The sequence below is a fragment of the Pseudonaja textilis genome, chromosome 10, assembly GCF_049901715.1.
Source record: "Pseudonaja textilis isolate UNSWEBS1 chromosome 10, rPseTex1.2, whole genome shotgun sequence".
Classification (NCBI taxonomy): Eukaryota; Metazoa; Chordata; class Lepidosauria; order Squamata; family Elapidae; genus Pseudonaja; species Pseudonaja textilis.
The window spans coordinates 21646254-21671223 of NC_141999.1; the positions used below are offsets into that span (position 1 = coordinate 21646254).

General features: G+C 49.4%; 1 protein-coding gene across 1 annotated transcript in view; it reads left to right on the forward strand.

Annotated features, from left to right (window-relative positions):
- The window catches only part of MEGF8 (multiple EGF like domains 8), a 62454-nt gene that overhangs the window by 20100 nt on the left and 17384 nt on the right, over positions 1-24970 (forward strand). The window contains exons 16-32 of the mRNA XM_087940146.1: positions 455-655; positions 2517-2756; positions 3434-3552; positions 4565-4696; positions 5913-6026; positions 6805-7053; positions 11252-11448; positions 12501-12711; positions 13963-14182; positions 15088-15220; positions 16638-16852; positions 17890-18000; positions 18787-18905; positions 19002-19206; positions 20742-20913; positions 22299-22462; positions 23754-23898. Of these exons, the coding sequence (XP_087796272.1) occupies positions 455-655; positions 2517-2756; positions 3434-3552; positions 4565-4696; positions 5913-6026; positions 6805-7053; positions 11252-11448; positions 12501-12711; positions 13963-14182; positions 15088-15220; positions 16638-16852; positions 17890-18000; positions 18787-18905; positions 19002-19206; positions 20742-20913; positions 22299-22462; positions 23754-23898 (2947 nt within the window). The remainder of the gene's footprint in view (positions 1-454; positions 656-2516; positions 2757-3433; positions 3553-4564; positions 4697-5912; positions 6027-6804; positions 7054-11251; positions 11449-12500; positions 12712-13962; positions 14183-15087; positions 15221-16637; positions 16853-17889; positions 18001-18786; positions 18906-19001; positions 19207-20741; positions 20914-22298; positions 22463-23753; positions 23899-24970) is intronic.

Sequence of the window (24970 nt, forward strand, 5' to 3'; positions counted from 1 at the left end):
GCCCAAGTCACCCAGCCAGCTTTCATGCCTAAGGCAGGACTAGAACTCCCAGTCTCCTGCTGATTGGCCCAAAGTCACCCAGCCGGCTTTCATGCCTAAGGCAGGACTAGAACTCCCAGTCTCTTGGGGATTGCCCAAAAGGCAGGACTAGAACTCCCAGTCTCTTGGGGATTGGCTAAAAGTTACCCAGCTGACTTTCAGGCTAAGGCGGCACTAGAACTCCCAGTCTCCTGGCTTTCATGCCTAAGGCAGGACTAGAACTCCCAGTCCCCTGGTGATTTGCCCAAGTCACCCAGCCGGTTTTCACGCCTAAGGCAGGACTTGAACTCCCAGTCTCCTGGTTTTTAGTCCAGGACCTCAATCACTAGATCAAATAGGTTCTCGGAAGGTGAATCCCTTTCTCAGTGCCTCATTTTTTTTTTGTCTGCTTACTCCCGGGTTGCTTTCCCTGCAGGAGAAGGTAGGAAGCTGGGCGGTGCAACAGGAAAAAGAGAAGCGGTTACTCCAGCGTCCCGGGGCCGAGCGCCTTTTTCCCAGCACCGAGAGGGGAAATAAATACGCCGTGCTGGTTGAAGGCCACCTCAATAACTCTGGCACTGGGCAAACAAGCGAACTGACCCTCACGTGGGATCGCACAGGCGTGCCAGGGGGCAGCGTGAGTATCTCAGCCGTGCCGTGGCACGAGCCCTTAGGAGACATGCGAGGAAGCTGCCTGCAGGGGAAGGCTACACTTATTTGATCTATACCGCCGCCCATCTCACATACAAAACTCCGCATGGCTTACAATAAAATAGATAAATCAAATCTCTCTCTATAAAAGCGAAATGCCCCTCGCGCATCATCACAAAATCTCCAGGACCGTAAAGCCTACAAGCTTGAAATTTGGCACGTATATTCCTCTTAGCGCTCGCTAAGAAAGGATTTTTCGAAATGGCCATCAGAGCGTTAGTATCTCCTATATTATTATTATTATTATTATTATTATTATTATTATTATTATTATTATTATTATTATTAACACGCTCTGATGCTAAGGAGTTCTACTCCCCCTCCCCACCTGAAAAGAAATCTCTTCCAAATGCAAAACACAAGCAGAGGAGTTTCAGTTCCAGTTTTAGTTTCACAGCACTAAGCAGCTTTAGGACAGAACAGTTGAGCTAAGCCACGCCCAGGCTCCTTGCTGTCTCTTTCTTGCTCACACAGCAAATACTCTTTCAGTTTCCAAACAGCCCTCGACTCTCACGCTGACAGGACGCTAGCCAGGTGAATCCCGACGGATGCTGGTAGGCAGGGGCAGAATTTTTCCCCTCTTATTTTCCTCCCCCAAAACTAAGCCTGACCACGTAGTTCCGTAGCAAAACACGGGTATCCAGCTAGTTACATAATATAAAATGCAATCCTTTCTTAGCCGAGCATCACTGAAGATCACACATCCAGCTCCCTGGGGCTGAGTACAGAGCAATGTCTTTTGGGCCTTGCAAAGAGCCGGCTGGGTGGGGGCTCACCTAATCTAGAGTGATGTTCCGTGAGGTGGGTGTCGCGGCAGGAAAAGCCTTCCCCCTTAGGACCCCCAGTTCATTTTCTTGAGATGGACTCTAGTAAACAGAATCTTGCTAGTCTCGGTGGGTTTCCCTTCTGCCGTTCTTCTTTTCTATTGAATTAGAGGGTGGGGTCTCTTCGTGACACTTAAAGGCCAGCGGGAATTTATTTTTATTGGTATCCAAAACCAGAAGGGAGGGAGGGAAGGAAGGAAGGAAAGAAGAATGGAAGGGGAAAGAGGATAGAGAAGGAAAAGAAAGGGAGGGAGGGAAGGAAGGAAAGAATAGAAGGGGAGGGGAGAGGATAGAGAAGGAAGAAGGAAAAGAAAGGGAGGGAAGGAAGGAAGGAGAAAGGGAGGAAGGGGAAGAGGATAGAGGAAGAAGGAAAAGAAAGGGAGGGAGAGAAGGAAAGAAGGAGGGAAGATGATATAGAAGGAAGAAGGAAAAGAAAGGGAGGGAGGGAAGGAAGGAAGGAGAAAGGGAGGAAGGGGAAGAGGATAGAGGAAGAAGGAAAAGAAAGGGAGGGAAGGAAGGAAAGAAGGAGAGGGAAGATGATATAGAAGGAAGAAGGAAAAGAAAGGGAGGGAAGGAACGAAGGAGGGGGAAGGGGTTATAGAAGGAAGAAGGAAAAGAAAGGGAGGGAAGGAAGGAAGGAGAAGAAAGACAGAAGGAAAAAGAGGGGAAGGAGAAGGCAGGGCAGGAGAGAAGGTGGGAGGGAGGGAAAGGGAAGGAGAAGGGAGAGCAGGAAGAAGGAAGACAAGAGAGAGGAGGGAAGGAAGGCACCGAAGGAGGAGGAGGAGGAGGAGAAGAAGGGAGGGGAGGAAGGAAGGAGGGAAATTTGGGGAGAAGTGTAGGCCTACGAGAGAACGCCAGGCTACCTAGTGTTGTTGGAATATCGGGAGCATGACCCCAGCCAGGGGATCGATTTGGGGTGCTTAAACCTGCCTTGTCCTCATTCCTCCCACCTTCCTTGTCCAGGAAATCTCCTACTTCTTCCTGGAGCCCTACCGTTCCGAGCAGTGCGCCACTTACCACTCGTGTCTCGCTTGCCTGGCCGACCAGGGCTGCGGGTGGTGCCCGCTCAGCTCCACCTGCCATCGACGGCTGGCCTATCAGGACGATGTGGGAGGCTGCGGTCCCGGCACCGTGCGCCTTATCCTGGTGCCCGGCAACTGCATCTTGTGTGAAGACTACCGTGACTGCCACACCTGTAGCAAGGTAGGGGGGAAAAAAAAAAGATGGTTGCCTTAAAGGGAGAAATATTCTGCATTGGAAGGGAAGAACGCGCAGGTGTGCATGCAAGGCAGCGGGGCTGGGGGTGACTGCTGGGCTTTTAAAGCTTTGGGCAAGGTTCCCCAAACTTGGCAAACTTTTAAGACTTATGTGGAAGGCCACATAAGTCTTAAAAGTTTGCCAAGTTTGGGAATCCCTGCCAAACTCCCAGAATTCCCCAGCCAGCTGCTGGCTTTTCTTGAGCCAGCTGTGGCTCCGCGGGCCTTGTAACTGTCAGGGCTCCGACAAATCCGCCCCTGTTCAAATCATGAGTCTCTAGCCGCATCTCTCAGAGTTAAAAAAAAAATGATTTATTAGGAGTGACGATGTTGGCGTGACCTGGATGCAGCCGACATTAAAATACACCATTCATTTCCCCCTTGACCCTGGGCTTCCTCCCAGCCCCTGGATGTATATTCTCCAATGGGACGCATCCATAGCCAAGAGTCATCCATCATGCTCTCTAGTAATAATCTTGCGCGCCAACAGCTTCGGCTGCCTAGCAAATATCTGAAGCATTTAAGGAATGCACTGCTTTTCCCCGCTCCCTTTCTGTTGGCAGCTAAAAAGACCAAAGGCCAAAGTGGACAGTAAGCAGATTGGCTTTCTTCTGTTTCCCCCAGGACCCGTTCTGCGAATGGCAAGTCAATAGCAGTAAAAAAGGAGATTTTCTTTGCAGTCGCCGAGGGCGTCTTCACACGGCCATCCGCTCGCCCAAGGATTGTCCCAAACTCTGCAATCAGTGAGTGTGCTGGGAAGATGGTGGCCTTCGGGGTTTATTTATTACTTACTTTAGGTATATCCCACCAACGACTCTAAGATAAGTGAACGTATCTTAATACTATCTTCTCTTTTCCCTACTACTGGTGAGGTGTGTTGGTGTGAAAAGGGATGACACCCACCTGTCTTTCATGCCTAAGGCTGGACTAGAACTCACCATCTCCTGGTGATTGGGCCAAAGTTACTCAGTTGACTTTCATGCCCAAGGCAGGACTAGAACTCAGAGTCTCCTGATGATCGGCTCAAATCACCCAGGATTGGTCTGCAGAACATCTGAAAGGCTGAGGGCTGGCCTGTCTGGATCAAAGCAAGCATCATTGCTTCATCCCTCCTCCCTTTCTTCTCCTTAGCCAGCCTGGTTGGTATTTGGGTTGGGGATCCAGGTTCAAGTTTGGAATGTTGGTTTGGGACTGGAAGAACACGGGCGATGTGGGAAATGTTTCCGAGAGGACTCAAAACTTGGCATGCTTGTTTCTCCCCCCTCCCTCTCCCTCTCCCTCTCTCTCCCTCCCTCCCTTCCCTCTCCTCTCCCTCTCTCTTCCTCCCTCCCTCTCCCCGTCTCTCTCTCCCTTCCTTCCTCTCCCTCTCTCTCTCTCCCTCTCCCTCTCTCCCTCTCTCTCTTCCTCCCTCCCTCCCTCTCCCTCTCCCTCTCCTCTCCCTCTCTCTTCCTCCCTCTCCCTCCCCCTCTCCCTCCTTCTCCTCTCCCTCTCTCTTCCTCCCTCCCTCTCCCCCGTCTCTCTCCCTTTCTTCCTCTCCTCTCCCTCTCTCTTCCTCCCTCCCTCCCTCCCTCCCTCCCTCTTTCTCTCCCACCCTCCCTCTCCTCTCCTCTCTTTCCTCTCCTCTCCCTCTCCCTTCCTCCCTCCCTCTCCCTCCCCCTCTCTCTCCCTCTCCCTCCCTCTCCCTCCCCCACTCTCCCTCTTCCTCCCTCTCTCTCCCTCTCCCTCTCTCTCTCTCTCTCTCTCTCTCCATCCCAGGCGTACCACCTGCTCTGAGTGCCTCTCCAATTCCAGCCAATGTGCCTGGTGCCAATCCACCCGGAACTGCTTCTACTTTGCAGCCTACCTGGCTAAATACCCCTATGGGGATTGTCGTGGGTGGTATGACAGGTAGGTTGGAGACAGCTGGTCCAAAGCAAAGGGGTGGGGGCGGGGGGGGGCAAGAAGTCGTGTTCCTTTCCTCCCTTAAGCGCATATTTAAAGAGGTTTTCTTCTCCGGCCACAGAGCAGGCATCTCTTAAACCAGAGCTCTCCAAACTTGGCAACTTTCAGATTTGTGGATTTCAACTCCCAGAATTCTGGGAGTTGGTCCATGTGATGACACGGGGCGTGGCACAAAGGCAACACAGTCAGATAAGCAATAGGAGTCCCTTTATTATGTCCAACTTTGCCCCCAACGTCCAGGTTACCTTCTGGCTGGAGGAAAAACTCTCCAGCCAGAAGCAGTTGACTGCAGAGAATTAAGTCCAAAACATAGTCAACACAAACTGTAATTTAAAGTCCAAACAAGCCAAACTGAAGTAATGGAAGCAAGAATTCCAGGCTTGAAGGCACAGCAAAACTCACATGGTTGGGAAGATGCCAGGAATACAGATAAGCCACATCAACACAGGATAAAGTCATGTTCACTCCAAGCAGCCTGTCGCATGCAGCCTGACTTTCTTATCAACTGTCTTCCCAGCTGTGACTAAGGAAGGGAATCAGGGCCCCTTCCTTCCCCATAAGCCATGCAACCCATGTTGCTCTCTTCTCCGTTCCTCCCTGCGTGCCCTAGGATGAAGAGAGGGTGGGTCTAGTTAGTCCTCTGAACTCCCTCTCCCTTGTTCTCCCTCTCCCCTGCTCTGCCCAGCCAGACTTTGCCCTTCCCCAGCCTCCTCCACAGCCAACGGAGCCACACTCCCGCTCCATGTCAGCTGCTTCCTCCTCAGATTCAGACTCTTGACAGGGGCGTGACAATCCACAAGTCTTAAAGTTGCCAAGTTTGGGGATCCCTGTCTTAGACGTTATCACCTGAAGGGGCCTTGATGCTTAGCCTCCATTAAGCCCTGATGCAGGAAATAAAACGCAGGAAGAAGGTGCTTTTTTTTTATTTTTAAGGAGGCAATTGGATTTTCTTGTTTTTTTCTTTTGAAGACATTTCGCTTCTCATCCAAGAAGCTTCTTCAGCTCTGACAGGATAGTGGGGGAATGGAAGGGTTTATACTCCTTGCAGGCCGCTGGTCATTTGCATCCTTATAAAGGGTTGTTGAAGCACAAGAAAGCTCCGTGTGTTAGTTTGCGTCCACCAAATCGCACCCATTGCTAAGTGGATTTTCTTCCCATCCAGTGTTCACTCTGTGCCCCAATGCCTGGACTGCACCCGGTTTAACACCTGTCGTGAATGTTTGCAAAACTTTGAATGCGGCTGGTGTGGCAACTCCGACAACCCTACCTTGGGCAGGTGAGTCCACTCTTTAGACTATTTAAAAAAAGAAAAAAATTCTCCCTTCACCTTGCAACCATTAACAGAGGTACACAATCAAGATCACGGGAAGTATTGATATTACTTTATAATGCCTTGGTAAGAACTACACTGGGAATCCTGCATCCAATTTTGGTCGCCATGATGTAGAAAAAGATGTTTGAGACTCTAGAAAGAGCGCAGAGAAGAGCCACGAAGAGGATTAGGGGACTGGAGACCAAAATAAATGAAGAAGGGTTGCAGGAATTGGGCATGTCTAACTTAATAAAAAGAAGAAGCAGGGGTGATATGACAGCAGTCTTCCAATATTTGGCATTTCTCACTTAGCAACATAAATTTTGGGCTCAACTGTGGTCGTAAGTTGAGGATTACCTAAACTCATCACCATTGTATGATGAGGAGTGGTGCGGTGGCCTAGAGGTGTAACTCTCACCTCACCATCAGGAGGCTGTGAGTTCGCTCCTAGGTCGAGGCAGATAAATTTCTCTTTCTGGGCACAATGAGACTATCTCTGTTGAAACAAAACTCCGCACTGGCAACGGGTAAGGCAGCTGGCCATTAAACACTGCTAGCTGCATTCAGTTGCCCAGACTCCACCCCGCAAGGGATTTATGGGTTTGTTAAAAGAGGATGATGATCCCCATCGTACAAAGAGTCGTTCGGTGGCAGAAGACTAACCAGGGGTGGGGTGGGGGAAATAGTGATCATTTTGGGATTGTTGCAAATTCACGGCTTGTAACTTTGGCTTCCTCGCCAGGTGCCTCCCGGGAGATTTCTCCGGCCTCAGCACTTTCTGGAACTGCTCGGTGGCCCTGTGGGAATCCCACAGACTGCCTCCCTCCCACCCGGCTCAGTGGTCGTACGGGCAGTGTCCCGACGTGGACGAATGCCGCCTGGGCTTGGCCAACTGCCACCCCTTTGCCCGGTGCAAGAACACCCCGGATTCCTTCCAGTGTCACTGCAACCGAGGTTACGCAGGCGACGGGTTGGCCTTTTGCAACCAAACGTGAGTTTCTTTGTCTGGCTTTAGAATGTTTGACGTGGGGAGGAACGTTCTGAACTTGGCTGGCGGAAGAAGCAGAGACGGTCGCTAAGCAGGACGACGCCAGAAGGCGCAAACACACACACACACACACACCACTGCTCTGAGGATTTCTCCCGTTTTGGAGAGGCTCTGTCTGTGTGGGCGTTGCCTTCTGTTTCCTGCTATCGATGAAAGGAAGGTCTGGGCAGACGTAGCGCTAACGGTTCCTTCCGGACACCTGGACAGTTGCCCGATTGCATTTTTTTCTGGTTACGATTTTGTGCAAGAACTCTAAAAACAGTTGATGATTTTGTGACATGAGTTTGGTACTGATTCTTAGGGACCACATATAGCTAGATTTTCTTCAGGTCGAAAGGGGCTTAAACTGGTTATTTACTTTTTTCCTGAAAAAGAGGTCCTTTTTTCCTTCCTTCCTTCTTTTCTTCTTTCCTTCCTTCCATCGTTCTTTTCCCTTTCTCTTGTTTCCTCCCTCCATCCCTTATTTTTCTTCCTTTCTTCTTCCTCCGCTCCTCTCCTCTTTTTCCTTTCTCTCCTTCCTTCCTCTTCCCTTCCCTTCCTCCCCCTCCCTTCTTTTTACTTCCTTCCTTTGGTTTTTTTCCCTTTCCCTTCCTTTCTTCCTTCCTCCCCCCTCCCTCCCTCCTTCCTTTTTCTTTCTTCTTCTCCTCTCTCTTTTTCCTTTTCTCCTTCCTTCCCTTCCCTTCTCTTCCTCCCTCCCTCCCTTCTTTTTTACTTCCTTCCTCTCCTCTCCTCTTTTCCTTTCTCTCCTTCTTTCCTCTTCTTTCTTTCTCTCCTTCCTTCCTTCCCTTCCTCTTCCCTCCCTCCTCCTCCTTCCTTTTTACTTCCTTCCTTCCTTCATTTTTTCCCTTTTCCTTCCTTCCTTCTTTCGTTCCTCCCCCTCCTTTTATCTTGCTTCTTTTCCTTTCCTCTTTTTCCTGTCCTTCCTTCCTTCCTTCCTTCCTTCCTTCCTTCCTTCCTTCCTTCCTTCCTTCCTTCCTTCCTTCCTTCCTTCCTTCCTCCTTTCCCTTCCCCTCCTTCCCTCCCTGATACTTTCCAAGTTTTCCAGAGGATTCACATTTACCGTGTTATCCAGAGAAACTTTAAAGCTCTCATGTAGCCAGGTGTAATCTGTTTAATCTTCAGTTTTACAAGGCAGTCCTTCACTGAGGTGACTGGCCAGACTGGTTCTAATCAGGATCTCTGCATGTTAAGACAATGCTTATTACAGCATTTAGTTTGTAAGGACATGAATGACTGTTTTTGGGAGGTGGGGTGGAGAAAATGACAAAGATTATCTTTTCCATCTAAAATTTTTTTGCCTGTGATTTTTTGTTTTGTTTCCCTTTGGTATATTAACGGTGCCCTTATATATTAAACTTTTGATAGCAAGCCATTTTATTTAAAGATCGATTTTCCCGTTTGCCTTTTTAATCCTTGGAACAAAGGAGAAGATTGTAGCTCGGGGCTGAAATGAGAGATCCTTGGTACTCTCTGAGCTTGGTTATTTTCTTGCAGACGTTTCATGACCCATACAGGTAACACCATCAGGATAAAAGCAGCAACGATCGAGAACCCTCAATCCTGAAAAATTTAAACAATCTTTCTCTGTTTGGTTAGCAGTTCTGGTTTTCAGTGGTTGCACACCTAAGTTGAGTAAATTGGACCAAGTAGAACAGAGTTTCTCAACCGTGGCACCTTTGCGATGGATGGACTTCAATTCCCAGAATCCCCCAGGCGGCATTGTTTCTCAACCTTGTCCCCTTTAAGAGGGGTGGACTTCAACTCCCAGAATCCCCCAGGCGGCATTGTTTCTCAACCTTGTCCCCTTTAAGAGGGGTGGACTTCAACTCCCAGAATCCCTCAGGCGGCATTGTTTCTCAACCTTGGCCCCTTTAAGAGGGGTGGACTTCCACTCCCAGAATCCCTCAGGCGGCATTGTTTCTCAACCTTGTCCCCTTTAAGACGGGTGGACTTCAACTCCCAGAATCCCTCAGGCGGCATTGTTTCTCAACCTTGTCCCCTTTAAGAGGGCGTGGGCCCTTTACTTCAACTCCCAGAATCCCCAGGCGGCATTGTTTCTCAACCTTGGCCCCTTTAAGAGGGTGGACTTCACTCCCAGAATCCCTCAGGCGGCATTGTTTCTCAACCTTGCCCCTTTAAGGGGTGGCTTCTCAAATCCTCAGTTGTTTCTCAACCTTGTCCCTTAAGAGGGTGGACTTCAACTCCCAGAATCCCCAGCGGCATTGTTTCTCAACCTTGTCCCCTTTAAGAGGGGTGGACTTCCCTCCCAGAATCCTCAGGCGGCATTGTTTCTCAACCTTGTCCCCTTTAAGAGGTGGACTTCAACTCCAGAATCCCCAGCGCATTGTTTCTCAACCTTGTCCCCTTTAAGAGGGTGGACTTCCTCCCAGAATCCCAGGCGGCATTGTTTCTCAACCTTGTCCCCTTTAAGAGGGTGGACTTCAACTCCCAGAATCCCCAGCGGCATTGTTTCTCAACCTTGTCCCTTTAAGAGGGGTGGACTTCACTCCCAGAATCCCCAGGCGCATTGTTTCTCAACCTTGTCCCCTTTAAGAGGGTGGACTTCAACTCCCAGAATCCCTCAGGCAGCATTGTTTCTCAACCTTGTCCCCTTTAAGAGGGGTGGACTTCAACTCCCAGAATCCCCCAGGCGGCATTGTTTCTCAACCTTGTCCCCTTTAAGAGGGTGGACTTCAACTCCCAGAATCCCTCAGGCGCATTGTTTCTCAACCTTGTCCCCTTTAAGAGGGTGGACTTCCTCCCAGAATCCCCAGGCGGCATTGTTTCTCAACCTTGTCCCCTTTAAGAGGGTGGACTTCAACTCCCAGAATCCCTCAGCCAGGCATTGTTTCTCAACCTTGTCCCCTTAAGACGGGGTGGACTTCAACTCCCAGAATCCCTCAGGCGGCATTGTTTCTCAACCTTGTCCCCTTTAAGAGGGGTGGACTTCAACTCCCAGAATCCCTCAGGCGGCATTGTTTCTCAACCTTGTCCCCTTTAAGAGGGGTGGACTTCAACTCCCAGAATCCTCAGGCGGCATTGTTTCTCAACCTTGTCCCCTTTAAGAGGGGTGGACTTCAACTCCCAGAATCCCTCAGGCGGCATTGTTTCTCAACCTTGTCCCCTTTAAGGGGTGGACTTCAACTCCCAGAATCCCTCAGGCGGCATTGTTTCTCAACCTTGTCCCCTTTAAGAGGGTGGACTTCAACTCCCAGAATCCCTCAGCCAGCATTGTTTCTCAACCTTGTCCCCTTTAAGAGGGTGGACTTCAACTCCCAGAATCCCCAGCCAGCATTGTTTCTCATTGGCCTTAAGAGGGTGGACTTCAACTCCCAATCCCCAGCCAGCATTGTTCCCCCCCTTTAAGAGGGGTGGACTTCAACTCCCAGAATCCCTCAGGCGGGCATTGTTTCTCAACCTTGTCCCCTTTAAGAGGGTGGACTTCAACTCCCAGAATCCTCAGGCGGCATTGTTTCTCCCTTGGCCCCAAGAGGGTGGACTTCACTCAGAATCCCTCAGCCAGCATTGTTTCTCAACCTTGTCCCCTTTAAGACGGGTGGACTTCAACTCCCAGAATCCCTCAGCGCATTGTTTCAACCTTGTCCCTTTAAGGGGTGGACTTCAACTCCCAGAATCCTCAGGCGCATTGTTTCTCAACCTTGTCCCCTTTAAGAGGGTGGACTTCAACTCCCAGAATCCTCAGGCGGCATTGTTTCTCAACCTTCCCTTTAAGAGGTGGACTTCTCCCAGAATCCCAGGCGGCATTGTTTCTCAACTTTGTCCCTTTAAGAGGGTGGACTTCAACTCCCAGAATCCCCAGGCGGCATTGTTTCTCAACCTTGTCCCCTTTAAGGTGGACTTCAACTCCCAGAACCCCAGGCGCATTGTTTTCACCTGGCCCTTAAGAGGGGTGATCACTCCCAGACTCAACCTGGCCCTTTAAGACCTTCAACTCCCAGAATCCCTCAGCCAGCATTCTTCAGCCAGCCCAGTTCTGTACAGGTACTGCTAGTTCTCGACCTACATCCCTGCGTTCAGTGACCTTCAGAGTCCAGGTATCTCCAAGGCGCCAACGTTGAGAAACATGGAGGTAAGAGACTGATGGGGTTCTCCTTTTGTCCCCCCCACCCCCCCCCTCCAGGTGCTACGATGAGTGCGCCCACGGAGAATGCAGCGGAGCCCCCAACTTCACCTGTTTGTGCGACTTAGGCTGGACCACCGAACTCATCACGGGGGCCACCCCTCCCCCCAGCGGAGTGCAGTGCAACCTGGATTGCGGCTGCCATTTCCACAGCACCTGCAACGTCAAGGGCCCCGGGTTCTGTGATGAATGCCAGAGTGAGTGTCAGCCTCTCCAGTAATCCCTTCAGAAAGCCATTTGCCGTGTTGTGTGTTTCCGGTTTTATGGACGGGGGGATTTTATTTTATTTTATTTTTTCCCAAAAGTTTTTTAATTGGTCGTAAGTCGAGGCCTACCTGGAATCATTGCAGTTTGATTGCAACTTTTAGAAGCCTTCAGGGCTAAAGTTTAGGATATCTATCTATCTATCTATCTATCTATCTATCTATCTATCATCTATCTATCATCTATCTATCTGTCTGTCTGTCTGTCTGTCTATGTATCTATCATTTACCTACATACCTACCTACCTATTATCCATCCATCCATCTATCATCTGTCTGTCTATTTATGCATCCATCCATCCATCTATCATCCATATCTATCTATTTATCTATCTATTTATCTATCTATCTATCTATCTATCTATCTATCTATCTATCTATCTATCTATCATCTATCTATCAATCATCTATCTATCTATCTATCTATCTGTCATCTACCTACATACCTACCTACCTATCATCTATCCATCTATCATCTGTCTGTCTATTTATCCATCCATCCATCTATCTATCATCTACCTACCTACCTACCTACCTATCATCCATATCTACCTACCTACCTGTTTACCTACCTATCTATCATCTATCTATCTATATTATTTATACATTTTTCTTTAACAGTATTTTATCTGGATCAATTTACTTATGCACAATCATAATGTCTAATATCTACCTCTTGTCTAACCACTGATTAAAAAAAATCCAATTTTAAAAGGTATTCTGTATCTTCTGTATCCTTTATCTTTAATGTCCATTTCTGCACAATCTAGTATTTTTTTTAATTACATTTTCTTCTGTAGGGGTTTCCTCATTTTTCCAGCGTTGTGCAAATGCCCTTCTCGCTGCTGGCCGTGCAACTCTTGTAGGTGATGAACAAGGGCCTTGCCTGTCTTTTCTCCTCTTCCTTTGTGTTTCACTCTACCTGTTTCTCTCTCTCTCTCCCCCCCACACCCCGCAATCGTACTTGTCTGCACTGGTGGGCCTAGACTGGACTCACGGGGAGCGCTGCCATCTTTGCCGGCCGGGCAGCTACGGGAATGCCACCACCCAGACCGGCTGCCGTCAATGCGCCTGCAACGAGCATGGCCTGGAGGAGATGGGCTATTGCCACAGTGCCACGGGGGCCTGTTACTGCACCCCACCCACCGAGGGGCTGCACTGTGAGCGCTGTGCCCCCGGCTACTCGGGAGACCCCAGGTGAGAGGCTGGAGGGGGGAGCGCACCTCTCGAATTGCTGGGAATGAAGTCACGTTGCCTTTTAAAAAAGACGGTTGAAAGGGCCTTAATTTGGCTGCTTTCTTTCTTTCTTTCTGAAGAATTGACCTCCTTCCTTCCTTCTTTCCCTCCCTCCCTCCCTGATCCTTTGTTCCTTCCTTCCTTCCTCTTTCCCCTCCCTCCCTCCTTTCTTTCTCTCTCTCATCCTTCCCTCCCTCCCTTCCCTGATCCATCCATTCTTCCTTTCTCTTTCTTCCTCTTTGCCTCCTTCCTTTCTTTTTCTCTCTACCCCCTCCCTCCCTTCCTTCCTTCCCACCCTCTCTCCTTCCCTGATCCTTCCTTCCCTGATCTTCCTTCCTTCCTTTCTTTCTTTCTTTCTTTCTTTCTTTCTTTCTTTCTTTCTTTCTTTCTTTCTTTCTTTCTTTTTTTCTTCCTTCCTTCCTTCTTCCTTCCTTCCTTCCTTCCTTCCTTTCTTTCTTTCTTTCTCCTTTCTTTCTTTCTCTTTCTTTCTCTTCCTTCCTTCCTTCCTTCCTTCCTTCCTTCCTTCCTTCCTTCCTTCCTTCCTTCCTTCCTTTCTTTCTTTCTTTCTTTCTTTCTTTCTTTCTTTCTTTCTTTCTTTCTTTCTTTCTACCTTTCCTTTCTACCTTTCTTTCTTTCCTCTTTCTTTCTTTCCTTCCTTCCTTCCTTCCTTCCTTTCCTCTTTCTTTCTTTCTTCCTTCCTTTCCTCTTTCTTTCTTTCTTTCTTTCCTCTTTCTTTCTTACATCAGAAATTAAATTTAAAAAAGGGATGATTAAAGCAAACGATTGTAATGAAATATGGGGGGATTTTATAAAAACAGTGTTGGTGGAAGGCAAAGGAAATAAACCTAAAGAATATACGTTGTTTTGGAAGGGATAAGGGCACAATTGGAATATATTGTATATCTTTTCATCATTATAGAAGAAGAAATATAAGAGGAAAAAAAATGGTCTCCGGGGGTGGGGGTGCACTATAATATTTGTATTTTTTTTCTTTTTCTCCTTTTTGTGTATTTAGATGCATACATACTATGTTTGTATTACTTGTATTTAATTGTTGCTGAACTTTGTATTTTGATATGGCCCAAGGGCTAATCAATAAAGACTTATTATTATGATGAAAGTATTCAAAATAAATACATATTCTAATAAATAAATGCCGGAGCCTGCGAGCCTGAGCCCATATTTTCCATGGATTTCTTTTTTCTTCCACAGAAATGGTGGCATCTGCTACCAGGAGTGCGTGGGGCGCACGTTGCTGCTCAACCTCTCTTCCTCTTCCTCCCTGAGCTCTCAGCGGGCTGGGGCCCCCCTCGCCAACGGGCTCTCTTACTGCGTCTGGGTTTTGTCAACTGGTGCGGACATCCAGCCTTGCCAGCCGGAACAAACCTGCCCGACAATCACACTCACCATTCAGCCGGACACCCTTTGTATGGTAAGCGAGAGGGATGACGCAGGGGTGAGTTCAGGAGTTCAGTCGCTAATCGGGGCAAGTTGCGGCCCCCGACGGTGCAGGTTTTTTAGGTTTGGAAGAAGCAGAAGGAGACATTGGGAAAAAAAAAAAAGCGACCGTTGCGGCGTGCTTAGCAACTGATTCACATTTATGATGGTTGCAGTGTCCCGGGGTCGTGTGATCCCTTTTTCATGACCTTCCGACAATTAGCAAAGCCAATGGGGAAGGCGGATTCACTTAACAACCGTGTTGCTAGCTTAACAACGGCAGGGTTTCCCTTAACAAACCTGGCAAAGAAAAGTGGTAGAATGGAGGCAAACCAAGGAGTGGCATTCTACCGGTTCGGACCAGTTCAAGCGAACCGGATGTTAAAGTTACAGCTGGTTCACCAAACCAGTATTTCCAATGACTGGCTGGCCCCACCCCTCCCAGGGCTCTCCACGCAGTCCGTTTTTGATGGACGTTAAGGGCGCGGTCCACATGGAGGCTCTGGGAGGGAGAAAAACGGGCCCTCTGGAAGTCCAGAAACGAGGATGTTTCTGACTTCCGGTGGGCCTCCGGAGACCTGGGGGAGGCCTCTGGATCCTTGGGAGGGTGAAAATGGCCTCCCTCAGGCTCTGGGGGCCCATTGGAAGCCGGAAACGGGAAGTTCCAGTAGGTCCCGCCCACCACGGCCCCACCCAGCAGCTGGGCAGCAAACCAGTTGCTGGATTTTTGAATCCTCACTTAACAAATTGCTCACTTAGCAACATAAATTGGGTCGCAAACTGAGGACTCCCCGTACATATCCACTCACCCGACAGCCGTGTTATTACATGGATCTCTTGCTAAAACAGCAGCATTTCTAACTCTGTTGGGGGGTCTCATCTCTTCCAACGCCTCCTTAGCACAACTATATCTACGTTTTTGATGGCGTCCCCGACTTCCTGGACACAGGACTGATCCAGCTGGATCGGAGCCTCATTGGGGCGTTCTGCGGCCAGAGTCATCCCCGTCCTGTCACTGTCGAAGCAGTATCAGGTAAGGGGGCGGGGGGTGGGCAGAAAGAAAAATTTGGTTGAAGTCTGTTTATGTGTTAAATTTATATCCTTCTTCCATCTCACTGTTGAGAACGTCCCTCCATTTTTATAAAAATGAAAATAGAAAAACAGTAACACGTTTAAAACCTTAAAATTAAGTTGGCAGCTTCTAACTTTGATGCTAAATGAGAAGAGCAACCAAGAGGATTAGGGGACCGGAGACTAAAATATATGAAGAACAGTTGCAGGAACTGGGTTTGTCTAGTCTAATGAAAAGGAGGACTAGGGGAGACATGATAGCAGCGTTCCAGTATCTCAGGGGCTGCCCCAAAGAAGAGGGAGTCAAGCTATTCTCCAAATCACCTGGAGGGCAGGATAAGAAGCAACGGGTGGAAACTAATCAAGGAGAAAAGCAACCTTAGAACTAAGGAGAAATTTCCTGACAGTTAGAACAATTAATCAGTGGAACAACTTGCCTCCAGAAGTTGTAAATGCTCCAACACTGGAATTTCTTAAGAAGAGATTCGACAACCTTTTGTCTGAAATGGCAGAAGGTTTACTGCCTAAGCAGAGGGTTGGACTAGAAGACCTCCAAGGTCCCTCCCAACTCTATTATTCTATTCTAGTCTACTTGTAGGCAGTCTGTGTGTACATACGAATGTCGACTTAACATGCAAGCTTGAATTAAAGACATATTAGAAAGGAGAAGGAAGAGGGAAGGAAAAGAAGGAAGGAAGGAAGGGAGGGAGGAAGGAAGGTGAAGAAACACAGGAAGGAAGGGAGGAAAGGAGGGAAGGAAGGAAGGAAAGAGGGAGGGAAGGAAGGAAGGAAGGAAGGTGAAGAAACACAAGAAGGAAGGGAGGGCAGGAAGGAAGGAAGGAAGGAAGGAAGGAAGGAAGGAAGGAAGGAAGGAAGGAAGGAAGGAAGGAAGGAAGGAAGGAAGGAAGGAAGGAAGGAAGTCTGGATTCCAATGGGTTTCCCCAGCCCTCCCCAGACCCCACAAGGTGATGCAGCTCTCAATGAAATCAAGTCTGACACCCCTGTTCTAAAAGGTTGAAATCCTGTGCAGGATGAGGTAATCTAAATTGCTTTTGTTCCTATTTGTATCTTCTGCACTCTGCTTCTTGTCTTCCATGAGGGTCTGAAGGCAACTGCCAAGCTCTTTTCCTTAGTGCTGGCTTTTTCAGCCTTCACAACTTGAAGATGGGTGGACTTCAACTCCCAGCATTCCTCAGCCAGCATGCTTGGGGTTGAAGCCCCTGCATGCCGGCTAGGGAATTCTGGGAGTTGAGGCCCACCCATCTTCAAGATGCCGAGGTTGACAAACACTGCTTTAGAAGACAATCTCCCCTCCTCCTCCCTGCAGACCTCACAGCTCTGGGGTCCTTGTCAAGGTTTATCCTTCTTCAAACCTGCAGGCCTCCTGGTCATCTACTACGAAGCCAACACTAGCGACGCCTCAGGCTTCAACGCAACGTACCTGGTCCACCGTTGCTGGCCCAGCTGCCACGTCAACCAGGAATGCCAGCAGGGCCACTGTGTTTGCAAGCCTGGCTACACCGGGCCCAGCTGCAAGTTCCAGATCTGTCCCGGCAACTGTAGCGCTCACCTTGGGCAAGGGCTTTGCAACAGGGTGAGTGGGTTGTGGGGACATCTGTTTTAAGAGGGGAAAGTCCAGACGGTTGAAATAATGTGTTCCATACAAGGGAGTCCTCCACTTACAGCCCCAATTTGAGCCCAGGTTCGTTGGTTGTTAAGCAAGACATTCGTTAAGCGAATTTTGCCCCATTTTACGCCCTTTCTTTGCCACGGTTGTTCAGCGAATTTATTTATTTGTTATTTATATAGCGTGTTGTCAGGGTTCCGACGGACGCCCTAATTAAACCACCAGCCTCAGCCAAGTTTCAAAAAGAAATCCGGTTATTTATTAGGAGCAACATGTCGGCACCTACCCAAATGAAGTCAGCTCTGCCTCATGTAATTTACGGCCCACCTACGACCCTGTTTTTCCCCTCCCTGCCCAGGGTGTGTCATAAATCATATCCTCCAACGGAGCACTTCCCCAGGTTGTAGAGATCGCATTTTTCCAGTTGATCCCGGTAGCCTGGGATACAGCCTTGAAGAAGATAAGCGTGGAATATGCTTCTGGTTGTGGCTGCTCTGCTGTTCCATCAGTTTTCTTCCCTCCTGCTGAGGGCAACTCGAGAGCAGGCCAGGAATCCTTTACGAGTTGACACATATGGCACTCAATCAACGTTATTCCAGGGATCACCAAGGTGGCTGGCTGCCTCTGTGGAAGGAATTTTTTTTTACCGGCGGTGTTATTTTTGCCTGAACGCCGGTAGACAGTCGGGGGAGGCTGCTTTCTTGTTTCTCCGCAGTTTATTCGCTCATGGGAATCGAGCTGTCAGCCTCGGCGGTGAGCAAGCCCAGAAAGCTGGCTAACATCATCAGAGTAGCAATGATGATGTCATCTTGTCTGGGTAACCAAGTGTCGTTTGGCTGGCATTTCAGAGACCCTTACGAGTTTGTTACCTTAGCCGTTGGGTTTAAACGATCTGAGATAGGCTGATGTGGACATTTTGGGTGGGTTTTTCCCCGCAATGAAACCAAGCCCTGATCTGTATTCCTCCTACGGTCCTCCTTGTCTTAGCCTCGCTCTTTTTCCAGAGACTCGGTCTGTGCATCTGCAGCCATCGCTTTGCTGGGGCCGACTGCACCATCCCGCTGGAGGCTGACAAGATCATTTGGGAGACGTTGATTGACACCCAGTTGACGGCTGTAAGTTACTTTTGTCCTATGGAAGTAGTGCCTTCCTTCCTTCCCTGATCCATCCATCCTTCCTTCCTTCCTTTTCTCCTTCTTTTTCATTCTGTATTTTCCTTTCTTCCTTCCCCGATCTATCCTTCCTTCCCTGAACCTACCTACTTCTTTCCTTCCTTCCTTCTCTCCTTCTCTTTCATTCTTTATTTTCCTTCCTTCCCTGATCCTTCCTTCCTTCCTTCCTTCCTTCCTTCCTTCCTTCCTTCCTTCCTTCCTTCCTTCCTTCCTTCCTTCCTTCCCTCCCTCCCTCCCTCCCTCCTTCCTCTTCCTTCCTTCCTTCCTTCCTTCCTTCCTTCCTTCCTTCTCTTTCAATCTTTATTTTCCCTCCTTCCTGATCCTTCCTTCCTTCCTTCCTTCTCTTTCAATCTTTATTTTCCTTCCTTCCTTCCTTCCATCCATCCATCCATGGGGGTACAATGGTTAGAATGCAGCATTGCAGGCTTACTCTGCCGACTGCCAGGAGTTTGATTCCGACCAGTTCAAGGTTGACTCAGTCTTCCGCCCATCCTTCTGAGATCAGTAAAATGAGGACCCAGATCGTTGGGGGCAAGAGGCTGACTCTGTCAGCCGCTTAGAGAGGGCTGGAAAAGCACTATAAAGCGATATACAAGTCTAGGTGCTATTGCTATGATGACACGGCGCAGGTTGCGTCAGATCAGTCGTCCAAGAATTTTCAGCCTTGTCAGTCTTGAGAACGGTCTGGGTTCCGCCTCACCCCCCCCCTCCGTATTTCCCTTTCTCAAGGACACAGCCAGCCGCTTCCTTCACCGTTTGGGCCACACCATGGTGGAGGGTCCTGACTCCACCCTCTGGATGTTTGGAGGCATGTCGCTGCGCGAAGGAATGCTGGGCAACGTCTACAGGTAAAAGAGACTCTCTCCCACCCCTCCAGCGGCCCCTCCCCAAACAAGTCCACCGCCCTTGGGAGCACGACAGCCAAAGGTGCGGTGACTCCCCAGGTACTCCATCGCCGAACGTCGCTGGACTCAGATGCTGGCAGGGACTGAGGACCGAGGGCCGGGCCCCAACCCCCGTTACTTCCACGCGGCTGCCTACATATCCCCAGGCAAAGCCATGTACGTCCTGGGTGGGCTGACGGCCGATGGCGTGGCCAGCGATTTCTGGCTGCTCAACCTGACCACTTTGCAGTGGAGGCTTCTGCCGGTAAGATGTTCTCCTCCAGACTGTGCGTCCTTGGGTGGGATCCTGTGAAGCTCCCTGAGCTCTTCCCCGGGCACTGCAGGCTAACTCCTCATCCCTCTCAAGCGGTTCCCGGAGAAACAGCCGTTGTACGTGCCGTTCTTTGCTGTCTTCCCTCTCTCTCCTCTCTCTCTCTCTCTCCCCCCCTCTCTCTCTCTCTCCTCTCTCTCCCCCCTCTCTTCTCTCTCCCTCTCTCTCTCCCCTCTCCCCTCGCTCTCCCCTTTCTCTCTCTCTCTCCCCCTCTCTTTCTCTTTCTCTTCTCTCTCTCTCTCTTCTCTCTCCTCTCTCTCTCTCTCCTTCTCCCCTCCCCCCCCTCTCTCCCCTTTCTCCTCTCTCTCTTTCTCTCTCTCTCTCCTCCCCTTCTCTCCCTCTTTCCTTCTCCCTTTCTCTCTCTCTCCCTCCCCTCTCTCTTTCTCTCTCTCTCTCCCTCCCCTCTCTTCTCTCTCCCTCTCTCTCTTTCTCTCTCTCTCTCCCTCTCCCTCCTTCTCTTTCTCTCTCCTCCCCTCCCTCTCCTCCCCCTTTCTCTCTCTCTCTCTCTCTCTCTCTCTCCTTCCCCTCCCTCTCCCCTCTCTCTCTCTCTCTCCCTCTTCTTTCTTTCTCTCTCTCCTCCCCTCTCTTCTCTCTCCCTCTCTCTCTTTCTCTCTCTCTCTCCCTCTCCCTCCTTCTCTTTCTCTCTCCCTCTCTCTCCCTCTCCCTCCCCTCTCTTCTCTCTCCTCTCTCTCTCCCTCTCCCCCTTTCTCTCTCTCCTCTCCTCTCTTTCTTTCTTTCTCTCTCCTCTCCCTCCCCTCTCTTCTCTCTCTCTCTCCTCTCCCTCCCTCTCTTCTCTCTCTCTCTCCCTTTTCCTCCCCTCTCTTCTCTCTCCCTCTCTCTTTCTCTCTCTCTCTCTCTCTCTCCCTCTCCCCTTTCTCTCTCCCCCTTTCTCTCTCCCCTTTCTCTCTCTCTCTCCCTCTCTCCCCCTTTCTCTCTCTCTTTCTCTCTCTCTCTCTCTCTCTCTGCCACACATACACATACACACACAGACGCCCTTGAACGCTTGGAGCCTTATCTGGCCTCTCCCAGGCAAAAGCTGCCCGTCTGGGGAGATTCCTGTATTGCAGGCAGAGAACAATAAAGTAGCTTATTGGAACTCTGCATGGGGGTCTGGTTGTTCTCACCTGAGAGAAAGGGGGAGGCTGAGTGAGGCCTTCCTAATTTCCTCTTAACTCTTTAGCAACAAATAACCTAGAACAGCAGGAGGGTGAGAGGAGAGACTCTTTGACATCATCTTCCTGCGCAACGAAGAAGGTGAATGAGTATCCATAGCCAGTCAAAAAATCTGAGCACTGTCTTGAAGTCTTCTCTGTTGATAAACAGTGACATGGTATTTCACCGTAAGGGAATTCCAGGCCTTATTCCTCTTTATCATGACTCCAGCAAGTGGAGAACAGAGAGCCATCTTCGGTTCAGTCCCTCTCTTTCGTCTTAAAAAGCATTCTCTCTTTTCTTCCCACGCATCCTAGGACCCTCTGATCCCAGCCGTAGCTGGTCACACCCTCACGGCGCGGCGCGGCTCCTCCTTGCTTCTGATCGGTGGCTACTCTCCCGAGAACGGCTTCAACAAGAAACTGCTGGAATACAACGTGGCATCAGAGAGCTGGCACGCCGGGAACCAGGCAGGAACACCCCCGACAGGTAGACGGTCAGGACGATGTCAGCAGGGAATTCGGGGAGGGGGGGAGGGGGAGCCTAGCACTGGAGTCACTGACACAAAATTTTGGAAAGGAACTCCAGGATCCATTACCAAGAGACGGTGGGAGTTATAAAAGCCAGGTCTCTTTTTATAAAAACTTCCAGGGAAAGGAAGCCCTCCAAATTCCCCAGACTGCAGAATAGAGTAGAGTAGATAGAATAGAAATAGAAATAGAAATAGAGTAGAGTAGAGTAAAGTAGAGTAGAGTAGAAGAGAAGAGAAGAGAAGAGAAGAGAAGAGAAGAGAATTAGAAATAGAAATAGAGTAGAGTAGAGTAGAGTAGAGTAGAGTAGAATATAGTGTAGAGTAGAGTAGAGTAGAATAGAATATAGTGTAGAATAGAGTAGAGTAGAATAGAATAGAATTAGAAATAGAGTAGAGTAGAGTAGAGTAGAATATAGTGTAGAGTAGAGTAGAGTAGAATAGAATATAGTGTAGAGTAGAGTAGAGTAGAATAGAATATAGTGTAGTAGAGTAGAATAGAATAGAATAGAATAGAGTAGAGTAGAGTAGAGTAGAGTAGAGTAGAGTAGAGTAGAAATAGAAATAGAAATAGAAATAATAGAAATAGAAATAATAGAAATAGAATAGAAGAGTTAGAAGGGAGCTTGGGGGTCTTCTAAGTCAATGTTTCTCAACCTGAGCAACTTGAAGATGGTGGACTTCAACTCCCAGAATTCCCCAGCCAGCCAAGTTGCCAAGTGTTGTGGCTGCCAGCCCCTCCAGCAGCCAAATCACAGGAGGAGGAGGAGGAGGAGGCATGGGAGTCAGGGTCAGCATCACAGCAACCTGAGAGCTCCAAGGGGGAAGAGGGAATGGAGCTGGCAGAGAGAGAGAGAGAGACAGAGAGAGAGAGAGAGGTGGTACCTGGGCTGTCCGTCAGCCCTCAGATGGAGAGTCAACAGCCCCCAGGGGTGGAGGTGGCTGAGGAGGAAGAGGAGGAACAGCTGGGTCTGGTGCCTGATGTGCGAATGCACAGAAGGCAGAAGAGAGGAGAGGAGAGCAGTGGAAATCTATGGGCTGATCCTTGGGATGGAAGAGCCACCGCTGCAAACAACACCCCCACCCCCAACCCCTCAGCTCTGGAGATAAAAGGCAGAGGGCCGAGATGAATAGAAGTGGCAGACAACTGTTCGTGTCCCCTGCTGGACAGACTTGTTAGCTTGAGGGGAGAGGCTGCCAGGGCTCCTCATAAAGGAATCATTGCTTCAGCTACAGAGGGTTTGGGGAGCTTGGTCAGAACACCAAGGCTGAGAAACGGCAGCCTAAATTGGGATCCCCCAAAGCCATACATATGAACTCCTGGTACTCCAGATTTCCTTTGCAGGTCTCTACGGCCACTCAGCTGTGTACCACGAGAGCACAGATGCTGTTTACGTCTTCGGCGGCCACCGTTTCCACGTGGAGATGGTATCGGCTTCTCCTGAACTCTACAGCCTTTATTATCCCAACTTGACCTGGAGTTTACTGGCCCCATCTCAAGGACCAAAGGTGAGAGCAGAACTAACAAGGATGCCCAGGTGGCCTTGGGAGATGTTTCCTTTCGTTCAGGGGTGGGCAATTAATTTTCTCAAGGGGCCATTCCAGATACAAATAGCCCTCAACTTAACAATAGTTCATTTAGTGGCCGAAGTTACAACGGCACTGAAAAAAGTGACCCACGGCCATTTTTCCTACGGAAGACCGTTGCGGCATCCCCCTGGTCACGTCACCCAAATTCAGATCCTCAGCGACTGACTCGTATTTATGGCGGTTGGAGTGTCCCGGGGTCATGTGAATCCCTTTGCAGGGATTCCCTTAACAACAGTGGCAAGAAAGGTCATAAAATGGGGACAAACCTCGCTTAACAGATGTCAGCAACAGAAATGTTGGGGTCAGGTTTGGTTGTAGGTCGAGGACTACCCATTGTAGAGTTGGGTGGATCTCACAGGAGGGGGAGGATGGTGGCTGTGAGGAAGCAAGCATGGTTTTTACAGGGCTAACCTTTGATACCAATAAACCTCTTCTGACCAAGGCTTCCTGAGACAGTAACAGTCACAAGCTGTTCCCAAGAACCTTGTTTTTATTTCAGTGGCAGTGAATTATATGCATTCACAGCCCGTAATGAGTCCCAAACAGCTTATGAATCGTCCAAAAGAAGTCTGCCACATTCCTTCGGGATAAGGCTGATAAGCACCCACCTTTATCTCCCTTGAAATGCTGCCCACGACTAAATTGCCTATTAGCTGTACAAGGCCAAATGGAGCACAAAGTCAACACGGATCTTCAGAGTTTAAACCTACCGGAACGAACAAAGTTGCTTCCTGCAAAGGCTCATGTCCCTTTGCTCCTCCTTTATGTCTTATGGGAGGCGCTAGTCGTCTCCAAGCCTTACTTCCGAGTCTCCCCTTTTGTCTTAACTGTTCTTGCCTTCTGGCAGCTCTGTGCAAGCGCGCCCTGGAAACAGGCTCCCTCTGTTTCTCTTCCTCGCTGATGTCAGACTCTGGAGGCTCCGGAGTCAGCACATCATTATCAGATGGTCCCGGCCCCATCTCTGTGTTGGGTGCAGGTCGCTCGTCTGAGTCCTCCCCAGACTCCAGGACTGGCCCGTGTTCCTCCCCACTGTCCAACTCTGCTACTAGCTCCGCAGGCCACCTGGCAGACCACAGCAACACCATTTAGAAAACCCCTAAATATAATCCTGAATTGGGGACTGATGGGACCCCCAACCGGGAAGAAGGAAGCATCTTCCAAGATGAGCCTTGGATGCAAATCAGATGCCAATCTCTCCATCCCTCTCCAGCCCCTGGCTCATTTCTTCCACGTGGCAGCCGTGCTGAAGGACACCATGGTGGTCATCGGAGGGCGGACCGAACGGGAGAATTTCACCAACCACGTTTTCTTCTACCAGCTGAACTGCAATACGTGGATCCTTCCCAACAGCACAGGTAAAAAGTATAGGCAAGCTTACAACCTCGAGCAGGGGTCGGCAACCTTAAATACTCAAAGAACCACAAAAGTCCTAACCGGAAGCCCCCCCGTCAATTCTGGAGGTGACCGGATGTCCAGTTCCTCCACCATAGAGTCTCCTCCTAGCGCAGCATCCGTTTCCCTCTGCCGACGGGAAGTCCGGTTCCTATCACCATAGAGTCTCCTCCTAGCGAGGCATCATTTTCCCTCTGCTGACCAGAAGTCCGGTTCCCCAACCATAGAGTCTCCTCCTAGCACGGCGTCCTTTTTCCTCTACCTGTCCTAACTGAAAGCCCTATCAATTGTGGAGCCGACTGGCGACAGGGAGCCGCAGCAGAGGGATAAAAGAGCCACATGCGGCTCCAGAGCTACAGGTTGCCGACCCCTGTCCTAGAGTATATATCTAGAATAATAAAGTTGGAAGGGACCTTGTAGGTCATCTAGTTCAACCCCTGCCCAAGCAGGAGACCCTACACCATTTCTGACAGATGTGAGTCCAATCTCTTCTTGAAAGTCTCCAGTGATGAAGCTCCCACAATTTCCAAAGGCAACTATGGGTTGATTGCTCTCCCTGTCAGAAAGTTTCTCCTTATTTCCAGGTTGAATCTCTCCTTGATCAGTTTCCATCCATTATTCCTCATCTGGCCTATAGGCGCTTTAGAAAATAGCTTGACCCCCTTCTTCTCTGTGGCACCCCTCAAATATTGGAAGGCTGCTCTCCTGTCTCCCCTGGTCCTTCTCTTTACTAGACTAGCCAGACCCAGTTCCTGCAACCGTTCTTCATATGTTTTAGCCTCCAGTCCCCTTGTCGTCCTGGTTGCTCTTCTCTGCCCTCTTTCTAGAGCCTCGACATCTTTTTTATAGTGTGGTGACAAAACTGGATGCAGGATTCTAGGTGTGCTCTGGACATGTATATTCGCCTTCAATTATTCGTTTGGTGACCGTGCAAAGTTACAGCGGCAACTGAAAAAAGTGACTTACGACCAGTCTTAACACTTCACAACCATTGTAGCATCCCCATGGCTACGTGATTCGAATTCAGCCCCTTGG